The sequence below is a fragment of the Cyprinus carpio genome, chromosome B11 (genome assembly GCF_018340385.1).
Source record: "Cyprinus carpio isolate SPL01 chromosome B11, ASM1834038v1, whole genome shotgun sequence".
NCBI classification, from domain to species: domain Eukaryota; kingdom Metazoa; phylum Chordata; class Actinopteri; order Cypriniformes; family Cyprinidae; genus Cyprinus; species Cyprinus carpio.
In genome coordinates this window covers 14,593,694-14,605,841 of record NC_056607.1, presented here as the reverse complement: position 1 = coordinate 14,605,841, position 12,148 = coordinate 14,593,694, and the positions used below count along the sequence as shown (strand labels likewise).

At 36.4% G+C, this 12,148-nt stretch overlaps 1 protein-coding gene across 9 annotated transcripts in view; it reads right to left on the bottom strand.

Annotated features, from left to right (window-relative positions):
- LOC109098853 (IQ motif and SEC7 domain-containing protein 1-like) overlaps window positions 1-12,148 on the bottom strand; it is a 158,465-nt gene that overhangs the window by 22,395 nt on the left and 123,922 nt on the right. Inside the window, exon 1 of one of the 9 annotated variants that reach the window (XM_042734064.1) lies at window positions 8,770-8,901. The exons of 7 other annotated variants lie outside the window; for them this stretch is intronic. Coding sequence is in view for 1 of the 2 variants with exons in the window: in XM_042734061.1 (XP_042589995.1) it covers window positions 1,991-2,049 (59 nt within the window). In the remaining variant the exon portion in view is untranslated. Of the gene's footprint in view, window positions 1-1,990; window positions 2,805-8,769; window positions 8,902-12,148 lie in introns of those variants that run through there. One more of the 9 variants, XM_042734061.1, reaches the window with a different exon arrangement.

Here is a 12,148-nt window from a genome sequence, read left to right as displayed (position 1 = left end):
GAGTTAAAGTACAACTGGTTGAACTGCATTTTATTTACATTTTATTCCACCGAAGAGTCAACAATTACGCTTTTCCCCCTTCCTTTTTAGGCAGCAATTTCTGCTGAGCTTATTTAACCTCATACTTCATCTAATTGACTGTGAAGCTGAGGTGCAGATGCTGAGTCTAACAAGGTAAAATAACAAGCTCATTTACATTTCACTAACTAAACCACATTTCATTTGAACTCTAGGATGCTGATTTTGGAGTCTTTTTCATGTCCTGAACCTTCAATCTCTGAAGGTTTTACTGCCACCCTGACAACTGACTTTAGTTTTTCTTTATGCAGTGTGTTTAAGATTAGACAGTTAAAACAATAAATGCTTCTATAGACAAAAAGCTTAGCTTATTTTGTCATGCTTGCAGAAAAAGTTGATGCTGTGCTGTTAATAGAGGTTACACTAAATCACACTAAACCAGAAAATGTCCTCAAACAGCTACGAACAATAAACTGATGCAATAAAGATATATTTTGTACATATAATAATATAGGCTTTAAATGATATATTATGATAATAGTCTGTTATGCTTACCAAGGCGCATTTATTTAAACAACAAGACAGTAAACACAGTAATATTGTGAAATATTATTACAAAATAGAAATAATGGTTTTCTGTTTTAATATATTTTAATTGTAATGTAATTGTAATGTATTCCTGTGATGCAAAGCCAAACTTTCAGCATCCATTACTCCAGTCTTCAGTGTCACATTATCCTTCAGAAAACATTCTAATCTGCTCAAGAAACATTTCTTATCGTAATAATTGTCCAAAACAGTTGTGCTGCTTAATAGTTTTGTGCAAATATTGTGAATCTTTTGGTAAATGGAAAAGTTCAAACGAACAGTGAAACACCTTTTGTAACATTCTAAATGTAAAAAAGTTATTTTAATTAAAGAAAAAATCTTACTGACCCCAAACAACCTTAGGTTCTCAGGCTTTGAGGGGGCAGAAGACGCTGTCAAAATTACAGATGGGGTGTTTCCACAGAATTATGCACATATACTTTTCACTGTCATTGATTGGTATTTGTGCAGCAATATTGGCATATAATGTTCTAGTGCAGATCTTTAAGACCCTCACATGACATGTTTAGTGCTTTAAATCCAGTTTTAAACCCAGTTGAGAGCATTAGAGGACCAGTCAAGCTGCATTCACAAGCGTGGCACGTTGCATGAATGCAGCCCTGTTGATGACTGGCAAATGCTCCAGCATTTCACATAAAGCACTCATTGTTCAACTAAAGCTTGTTTTACAAACATCACCAAGCTTATTCTGGTATTGCATGCATTTCAATGGGGACGATCTACTAATATACATATACCTCTCTATTTGTTATGATTCATAAGATCAAATCGTTTTGTTGGCAGTGGCACTGACACCTTCCCATGACCAAGTTAAGAAAATATACATCCAGAAAACTAACACTCACACAAATTCTTCATTTATTAGCAATAAATGCATGCAGAATGGTTGATGCAGAGACCTCACTAAACAGCTATTCTTGTAATAACTTTGACTAATACAATCCGCATTTACAATCAGTGCTGGATAGAGGTCATCAATGACAAAAAGAAAAACAGAAAAGGAAAAATCTGGAATGGCATTAAAGCAAATTTTCACAGATATGACATGGATATAAACGCGTCTATCCAGCACAAGATTAACTGAAACATCACTCAACTGCACAACTAGAAGCAGAAGTGCACTCAGAGCAACAATGGAGGGGTTTGCGCAATAAAGGAAGATCCCCCATAATTCAAAGCAGGTAAATGAAACAAAGAGCCACAGAGCTGGAAGTCTCATAAAACATCTGTGATCTACTCAAAAACACACCCAGATACAACTATACACTCCATCCCAATGAGTACGAACACAGTAGAAACACACTTAAAACTTATTTCTACTTCTAAACATATTCTTGAACACACACACACACTGAAATCTTACCAGCTCCCCAGTTCCAGCAGAGACTGGCTTCTGTCTGAAGCGCAGTGCAAACACCACATGTCGATCTCTGATCCCTACAAACATTAACATCCCTTTGGCCTGTGGCTGCCCATCTCCGCGCCAGGCAAAGCCGTCTCATAGGAAAAAGAGGCACGCTCTCAGTCTGACTAAAGACCACTAAATCCTCACCCTCTCTGTTGCGCGTGCTCTTTCCTTCTCTCCTTTTTTCCTCTGACTTTGTGGAAGGGGTGCTCTGAGGGGTGTGCAGAGAAGGGGAGGGAATTCCACAGTCCGGAAAACTAATTACGTGATGGCGGGAATATAAACGACCAGCACGACCCAAAGAGGAGGGAACGGGCCGGCCTGCCGAGTCTGGACCAACAGAGCCAAAAGAACATAGCCTTGAAAGCCATGAAGTGATCGGGAAGCCCCTCTGGAATGACAAAAGGATGTGAGTCTATAAATAGCACGATGGACTAAAACTGGACGGATTGGATAAAGGAAGTCCCGCTCTCTCTCAGGTTTCAATGGTAACAGTAATATGAGCTCGTAACGTGTCGCACACATGCTCTAGACAGGACTGGAGAAGTGTAGCCAAAAAGTGCTCTTAACCCTGCTCCATCATCGGCCAGTTTACACACTCATGATGGAACCTGAAGAAAGTTATTTAAATAAACCCAACTTTGTACTGTTTGAGTGCTAATGATGTGGATTAAAGCAGCTGTGTGGATTTCTAATGCCTTTGAGGCATAGTTCACCCCCCCAAAAAATAAAACTGTCATCATTTACTCACCCTCATGTCATTCCAAACCCTTTTTTTTTCTTTGTGGAACACAAAAGACAACAGTTTTTGTCCATACAATGAAAACCAAATGGGTCTAAAACAACACTGAACCCCACTGACTTTTATTGTCAGGTTTTCAAATGAAAAAAACAAACACTGAGATGCTTTTTAAAATATCTGCTTTTGCATTCCACACAAGAAATAAACACACAAGTTTGGAATGACATGAGAATGAGTATACTCTCCCTTCAAATACAAAAAACCTAAATGAGGAACACCTAAAAACAGTCTGAAGTGCATAGAAATGTTAAAAACATAGTCCAGTTGACGACTTTTTCACAGACAAGGCTCTGCTGTCTTGTAAAAGAGGTCTAAAAACACACACAGCTGTATTTATGACTAACGGTTTGAATAACATTTCTATAATCTTTTCCCTCTTTTGCCTCCTCCCGTTTACTTGCAAAGGGAGGGCGGCCTGGCTTACGCATTTCCTTTCTGACATCATTACCTAAACAATGGGCGTCGCTCAGGCAAAGCCCAGATAATATCGCCCGCCCGAGTGTACAGTTTTAAAGTGTCCATGGGGTCAGAGAAAATAACCTCTCAGTGTAGACTAGCGTGGTTTTATGAGTCTCATCGAAAAGAGAAAAGAAAAAAACATGAATAGCTTCCAGGTGGAGACATCTTGCAGTTTGGTGTCTAACGGTCGAGAAGTGATGTTCTCTAATTAGAGGAAAGGCTCAGAGCTGTTCTCTAGTAAGGGGCCTCTCTTATTTCCTGTTCCTTGCTCTCTTCCTGAATGAAGAATCCATAAAGGAAGACTAAAACAGATTAAAACTGGACCAAAGGGCTCCAGACAGCCTTATTAACATCTGTTCTTCAACGGTAGCCCCAAGATGTACATGTGCTCTTCATCAAAGATCTTCAGCTCTAAAGTGTAAAGCAGCAATGAGGGAAGAATCACAGCAGGAAGCTGAAAACTGATCATGTTATGTCCTTTTGGATCACACAAGCCAGTTTGGTAATGTCTCGGCACACAAGGAAAAAATAAAAGCATCTATGAGGACAGGACATCTAATGAGTCAGAGGAGTCATGTGTTCAAGAGTGTATGACTCACTTCCAAACGGGATGGACACATGCAGAAATAATGCAACATCAATAAACTGATGAATTGCTATTTTGAATGTACAAATGAATGCAGTTGAAGTCAGTGATGCAAAATCCTATTACACTTTCTGTAGCTTGTACGAAGCAGGAGGTCACTGTGACTTAGTGCTTTTAGAGCCACCTGACAGAGTTCATTACTGAGGTCCTCAAATCTTTTAATGCTAAAAGGCTTGGGGAGCAATAAAATCTTTCCTGCTTGTCAGAGTAAGGCTTCAAGGAAAACAGCGTGACAAATTTATTCATTTGGTTCTAGGTCCACTTATCTGTCACTCTATTAGCCGGAACTGAGGCTAAAACTCCACAATGACCATGGAAAACATTTATTTCCACTATATATTTGAAGGATATTCAGCTATTTGCCGAATACAGAGTAACTTACATTTAAGACATAGAGAGTGTCTTTCTTTGTTTTTACTCCACCAATGAAAACAGTTCCAAACAAAGCCAAAGCGCGACAGTAGTGAATAAATCAGATGAATGAATAATTCACTGACTCACTTATATGAACAGCCATTTGATTCATTTCTGAATGTTAATGGGAATGATTAAATGACTCACTTTTAAAGACAGTCAGTTGATGCCACCTATGATGAATACAGTTTTTATTACTATTATTATTTTTTATTATACATTTCTTTTAAAGTTTCAATGAACAGCTCAGTTTATTCTTGCTTTTTCTCACTCAGCTGTCATTTATTCTTTCATTGCTATTCTCAGCCTGCAGTCTAGGCTTACAGACTGCAGAGCTTCCTGTGAACTCGAAAGACGGGATCACAATGTGTCATTCCAGGTCTGACTTCATTCTCATCTTCAATCCATGGAACAAATTCATTTCCACCAGATGAATATGGAAAAGGCATAGAGCTTATTTGAAAAGAGCTGGACTGATTTTTTTCCCTGTTAGCTCAATCACTGATTCCTTAGAAACAAAACCTAGTGAATCTACAGTACAAGTGTGAATTAAATTACAGGCTGAGGTCACGGAACAGCTTAATCTCTGATTTCAGTTGTGTCTGTCTGGAAAAAACTCATTGTTGAAATCTGTCTACAGTGACGCAAATCCCCAGTGTTATTCTGCAGTGGATTTTGGTGTGAAATTACATGTTATCTTCACTATGGATAATGAACTCATTTCTTTGCTTCTCAATAGTTACTTTGTGATCCATTCTTAAAGGGATAGTTCTGCTTTTATTACTTATGCCATTGGATAATATAATATAACACAAAAAAAAAAAAAAAAAAAAAAAAAAAAAAAATTGAAAGAATGTATTCTTGTTTACATATAATAAACATGATAATATAATATAATATAATATAATATAATATAATATAATATAATATAATATATCACAGATCTCTATTAAATGTCCAAAAGAGCAACCAAGACATTCTTCAAAATTTCTTCTTTTCTGTTCCAAAGAAGAAAGTCAACAAAAGTGAAAGTAAAGAATGTCTTATTTTTATGTTTATGTATGTATTTTTTATTTTTTTTTTGGGTTGAACAGTCCCTCTCAGTGTTTTAATGTGAGATCAGGAATCTATAGACTAGTGTTTTTAGGTAACAACCACTCTACAATCTATAGAGCTACAAAACAATAACAACAATCACAAAATAGTACAGAATGATTTCAGTGACCATTCCAAGGCTCTTAACGTGGGTTTGCAATGCACATTACCATCATTTCATGTACACATAATTACATGGCATCGACCATCCACCCTGTAGCCGCCCCAGCACTGAGACGCAGACATGTTTGCCTTTAGGTCCAGCTGTAATTTAGAGGACATTAAGCCTCTTTAGGGTTAAGTGCTCCTTGCACCCTTCTTAAACTTGATCAAACAGAAAAACAAGTCATCTTCCTGTCTTAAGGGCAGTGGTGTACTAGTAAACTCCAGTTAATTGCATAGCTAATTGTTTATCAGCAAATATTGTTCATTCTTCCACAGCTAATGTTCTATCCAGACTGACCCAATATTAATCTACAACTTAAATGGAGCAAGTTCCAACTCACTCCTGATTTACAGATAACCATTTCCTGTTTAGTTGATAAAGTCTGCAAACAAATTTGATTAACACTGTCCATATAAGGATATCTAAATATGCGTGTTCGAATGCCATCCCTTCCCCCGCATACACCATAGTGGAGCTTAAACATGCTTTTGGCTTCTCTCACAGGCCTAATCTCTAATCTGAGGGATCCTGTCCACGTGTGGTCCTCCATCACGGTTTCCCCCGCAAGGGTCTTTGTGATGGATTAAGTGTTGCACAGTTGCACTCCCTCCATTCGATGCAAAACAACCACTTCTTCTTTCTACATCCTGACTGAAAGAGTTTTGGAGGGTCAGTCGTGCCCTTTCACATCTTCACCATGCTTGAGAGCTGCTTCATGGGATGGAATTGTGCAGTTCCATTTACCTCTTCATGCCATCCAGCAGTGACAATACAACAAATGTGGCAAATGATGTTAGGTCTGTAACACCCCACAGGCTCGATTTTGTGTTTTCTAAGCTTAGAGCCAGTGCCTCAGTCAGCGACTAATGACAAACATGCTTTTCACATTGCCTGATAGGAACATTTAGATTAGTCAAATTAGAAAAAACTAAATAATGTTAATGACGTCGCTTAAAGTCTAGGTAATCTACCTGCAGTGGGTTTGTTTTTTGCCATATGATGTTGCAATCCACAAAAAGATCAAACAATTTAGAAAAAACTGATAACAAACCAATGAATTATTGATTATTACTACTTTGAAAGAGTCAACAAAGTGCTTACATTAGTATTAAACCATGTTGGGATTTTTATCAAATTTGTTGAGCCAGTGCCTTTGTTTTTTAGTTCTTTTGGTGTGCTATAAGGCTCTTTGAAATAACTGAAAAAATAATAGAACAACAGTGCCTGCCAAATTTTTCAGCGGCCTTGGTCCTCAAAGTATTTTTCCTTAGAGGAATTTTAAAAAAGTCTTTGTTAAAGAGCCATGAACCAAACCAACCAGCTACAAGGTACCCAGCTAGAGTCCCATGAAGCATCACAAATGACAATCAATTTAAAAATTACGACCATACATTTTCATGTTAAAACATACATTTGCATGCTAAAACATTTCAACCAAATAAAAGTCTCTTATGAGACCATTTCTTTAATTAATCAATCAAAAAGACTCATAAGTTACTGGTTTAAATCTGTAACAAATTTAAATAATGACAATAATGATAAACATTTTAAATATATTTAATATAATATACATATATATATATAAATATATTATATAAATATATATATATATATATATATATTTTTTTTATATATACAAAAACAGCATTGCTCAGTTTGGGCCTATTAGGAGGTTCGGAGGATGAGGCTTTGAATTTAGATTCTATAGTCTTTTCTATATACTGTAGGTTAAGATCTTAAGATTTTGTTGGATGCAGTACTGTAGTTTTCCAACATCTCTATTGTACGTGTTCTAAACCACACGAAAACTCTTTAAGTCTAATTAAGGGAATGCTTGATAAAGTGGAACAAGCAATTAGAACTGTTAATAAAAAGCAACAGGAAATGAGAGCCTTTTATCTTTCTAATCACTGTCCTTGCAGCGTATCTAGAGGCATGTGTGAATAACGACACGAGCGATTCTGTTGCTCAAGCACTAACAGACAAACAAGCAGGCCTGGCAGTTTCAGCATGTTCAGACATTATCAGGCCCCAGACATTCCCTTTCGTCCAAAATGACCACTGAGGTTGAGTGTAAATAAACAAAGAGTTTGCAGGATGTGTCTTGTTATCCTCCCTGTCTGCTCTCTCCAGTGCGGCAGGGACAGCGTAGCACCATCTAGAGTCAGAGATCTGCCTAGCAGCTGTCAAAGTCTCAAACTCGGCTCTCTAGATTGCTCCAAGGATGACAGGCATGTAAGAGTGGGCTGTCTGTGACAGCCTAAGACTTCATTCAGCTGTCTGACACATGACCCTCAGACTGCCATCTTTAGGTCGATAAAGAAAGTAGACAGAAGGAACTAAGGAACAGGTACAGCCAGGCTGCAAAAGTACTAAGGAATGAACAAATCATCAAAGATCAAACATCAGTATTAATGTTGCGTCAAAGAATTGATACCCACACACAAATATTGATTCTTGGTGTTTTTCTAAACGAATGATTTACTAATGATACTTTTATTTAGCATGACTTGCTATGAAAGACCATACACATGCAATACAAGTACATACAATATTCATATAGAGAAGTAGTGTATAATTTACAGTTTTGGCTTATTTAATACTAACAGTGGCTTTTTAATGTTCAGTGTCTATTAATTACTCATTTTGCCCTCAAAACACAAAAATGTCTATTCAATGGAGGTATAGGTATCTATAAGAGCAATATTAGCCTTGACAGTATAGTATATTCATCAGATCAAAAATCTAAGAAATGATATCCCCATTCCTAAAGGACAGCAAAGGTTCATCTGTGCATGTTTGTCTCTTTAGGGACCTTGATTGATGGGAAGTGACCAGACAAGTCCCATCTCATCACAGTGAGAGACATGTCACCGGTACAAGGGCAACTGACACATTCAGATCTCAGTTTCTCTCTAGTCCAGCGTCAAGGTCATTTTATTAACTCAGGCACTGCAAAATATCACTCTTTCACACGCTGTTTCACTTCATCTGTAATTATGCTGCAAAAAAATAAGCAAGGGCTGTTTGCAGTTTGCTAAATGTACTAGTGATATGTCATGGCTAAATGCAAAACTAGCTGAAAGAACAACAGACACAAATCACAGACTGCCAAACACCCTCAAATCTAACAACAATAAAAGCGCATATCCTACCCATCTGAAGGTAAAACACCAGCTGTCAAAATCTCCTCTCTCTCGCTTGGATTTCCTTTACTGGAGGTCACCAAAAATGTGGGCACTGCTTCTATTCCTTTACTATGAATTCCTTTGCCATAGGCTACACACACTCAGGGCATGAAGAGGCAACCAGCACCTCCCAAAACTGCCGTCTGCTCCAGTCACAGCATTAGCACTGGCACCAGGTAATGTCTCTGCCGTCTGTCCTATCGTGTTGTGTGTTCCTGCTTTGCTGAGGAGGGCAGTGGTTAGGGGGAAGTGCTGAGCGTGTGTGTTGAGGTTTAAAGGAAGGGAGTGGTGCCTGTGACATAGCTGATTGCTTTCTCTGAATTGAGTGTGATTTAAAGTCAGAGTGAATGTGAAACTATGCTGGATATCCTGTGACAAATAATCATATTTACTCATCATAATGCAACACATGGAATGCTTGTGTTTGCAAATTTAATCTAGCCAGAGTTATTATCGTTTCAATTAATTGAAATAAAATATTAAAAAGTTTGTAAAAAAAAAAAAAAAAAAAAAACAATTAACTGAAATAAAAAAATAAAAAAACTATATAAACTGATAAATATAAATACAAAAAAAAATAAAATAACAAAATAAAATATAAAAAATAAACAAAAATAAAACAACATTAAAAATATGACAAAAAAAAAACAACAAAAAAACAAACAATAGTAATCAAAATTAAAAATAAAAAAAATTAACAATAGTATCTCAATATTAACAAAATTTAAAATATTAACAATAGTATCTCAATATTAACAATAATATCTAGCTTTACTAAACATTATGAATATTTATTTTGTATATATAAATACACATACATGTATATACTAAGGAATACTATAAGTGTTTGAATATTTATTTTGTATATATACACAAAAAACAAAAAACTAAATACTAACAAATATGTTAGATTTATATATAATATAAATGATTTACAAGTAGAAATATATATATATATACTGTATACACACACACACACACACACACACACACACACACACACAAACAAATATTTTTTGAAAAACATATACGTTTGTGTACTTATATATACACAGTAAACACACATATAGTATGTAAACATAAACTTTTATTCACAATTAATCGTTTTGCAGCCCTACTTAACATATTTATGATGAATTATGGAGGAAAAAATACTGTTTTTACTTGCCAAAAGAAAAACAATGTCTAAAACAGACAGTGAGTTATGAATAAATCTTGCACAGGTGGGCCATTGAGCCTTTATTAAATCCTTTGTGGATTCATCTAAACCTGACTGTCTTAGTAATTATTTCTAATACAAAACGAGAGTGAATCATTTTCATCACTCTGTGTTCATACAAAGGAGATGACATAATTTACAATAATGTCCTGCATCAGTGGGGGAGAAATTTATATGGCCATCCATTCTACAATAATCCCAGGGCTCAGAACGTGCGGCAGATCAAATGATCGATTTCACTCGCACATGTGGGAAGTTTCACACAAGGACCTTTGTGAGAACTTCAAGGCACATGTCAAAGTCATTTTTTCTCAATACCTAAGAATGTGGTATGAAATGTGAGAAGGGCTGGAGTGGTTTCAATTTGAGCGCTCACTACTGAGAAAAACTTTGATACCATTTCATCTCATAAAATGGTTTTATAAAGCATCACAGAACTGACATGTGGAACTTCCCTTTTTTGAATCACAATGATTCAGAACTGTCCCTCCACGTCATTCTTACTAAATATTATCATGGTAACCAAAGTTTCAACCAAAATACTACAGATGCCATCATTAATGTTTGTAAGAACCATATTGAAAATCAACATTTTGAATGATGGAAATTTTCTACACCAAATGTTATTTTACCATCATCTTGTCCTGTGGCATGAGAAGCAACTGTATCTACATATCCATCTAAACAATTTCCAATCATAAACAGATCCCAGACAAGAGATGACCAGAAGGTCTAATTCTCCTTCTCCTGCTGATGAATTCATTCGCAATTTCAAGGTCAGGGCACAACAAACAACACAATTTGTGTCAGCCATTTAGTTCATGAATACCAATGAAAGAGCATTACATGCAGCCCTTCCACTTCAGTCGCATAAAAGATTGAAAATGCTATGGAAAATCGCTGTGAAACATTGCATTTAAGTGCAAACATAAAGTTACAAAAAACGGTTAGTTTTCTGTGCCAACTGAGTACGTTATTTAAAAAAATAATAGCTTGACATAAACCGATCCCTGTAAAATTCAAGCATAGCAAATGGTTAACAAACTCCTATAAAACGCAGATTTTGCTATAAATTCCAAACAAGTTTACTTGAGTTACCTGCTGAGGTGGTCTCAGGCAACATTTGCAATTATACAAATAGTGTAGCACATCTGGGAGCTGTCGAGAGTAACCTTTACAAGGGGCCTTCAGCAGACGTGTGGGCCGTCCATGCATACCAATACAGATACGCAACACAACACAACACTGCTGCTCACTGCTCATACCAATCTAGAACCAGTTTCAATTTCTCTATAAACATCAATAAAACCATGTATCTTCTATAAAAACCATATGCTCTATAAATATGACCAGTTTAGATTTCCTGTTTATTCTGCATAGTACCTCAACTTTACTCTAAATTGACCATTAGTTATGTTGAAAAGCATTTAATTTGTGGACCTTCTGCACCAAAAATATTTGTGTAGCTCTGTGGAATGGATTTAAACATGTTAAAATGTGTTAAACAGAACCGAGAATACTGAATGCTCGGCTGAAAAGCGTAATCAAATTACCCAAAATACTCAATAAATGAACATCTGTGGAAATTGGTGGCCACAGAATCTGAGCGGGCCTACTTATTAGTAATGCCTCTTTGCATTAACTAGCAATAATTTGGAGTTTTATAGCAGAACACTTATGTTGTGTGGACTACCAAGTCTCGTCAGGCTAACAGGAAACAGAAAAAGGCATGTTAACACTGCTTGCTAACCAGGCTCAAATTGATAACACTATAATATATAAAAGCTATCTATTCCATCTTTCAATCAGAGTTTTTGTCCTAACCATTTTGACACTATTTTGGTTTCTATTTCTACGTGGTTTCAGTTTGTAGCCATTCCCACTGTGGCCCAGCATCTCTCTCCCGATAGTCTATACCTCAGATATGATTCTTATTGGTTAATTATGACACATCAGCGTGTCTTGTAGGCCATGGAGTTATGTGTATGCTAATCATGCTAGTACACATATTTGTCTAACATTTTAAGGGCTGGATATAAGTGAAGGCAGTATAATACATTTTCCAAAGTATTTATCAGAAAATTATAGTCAAAGAATATGAGTTTAACCAAATGCACATCTTTTACA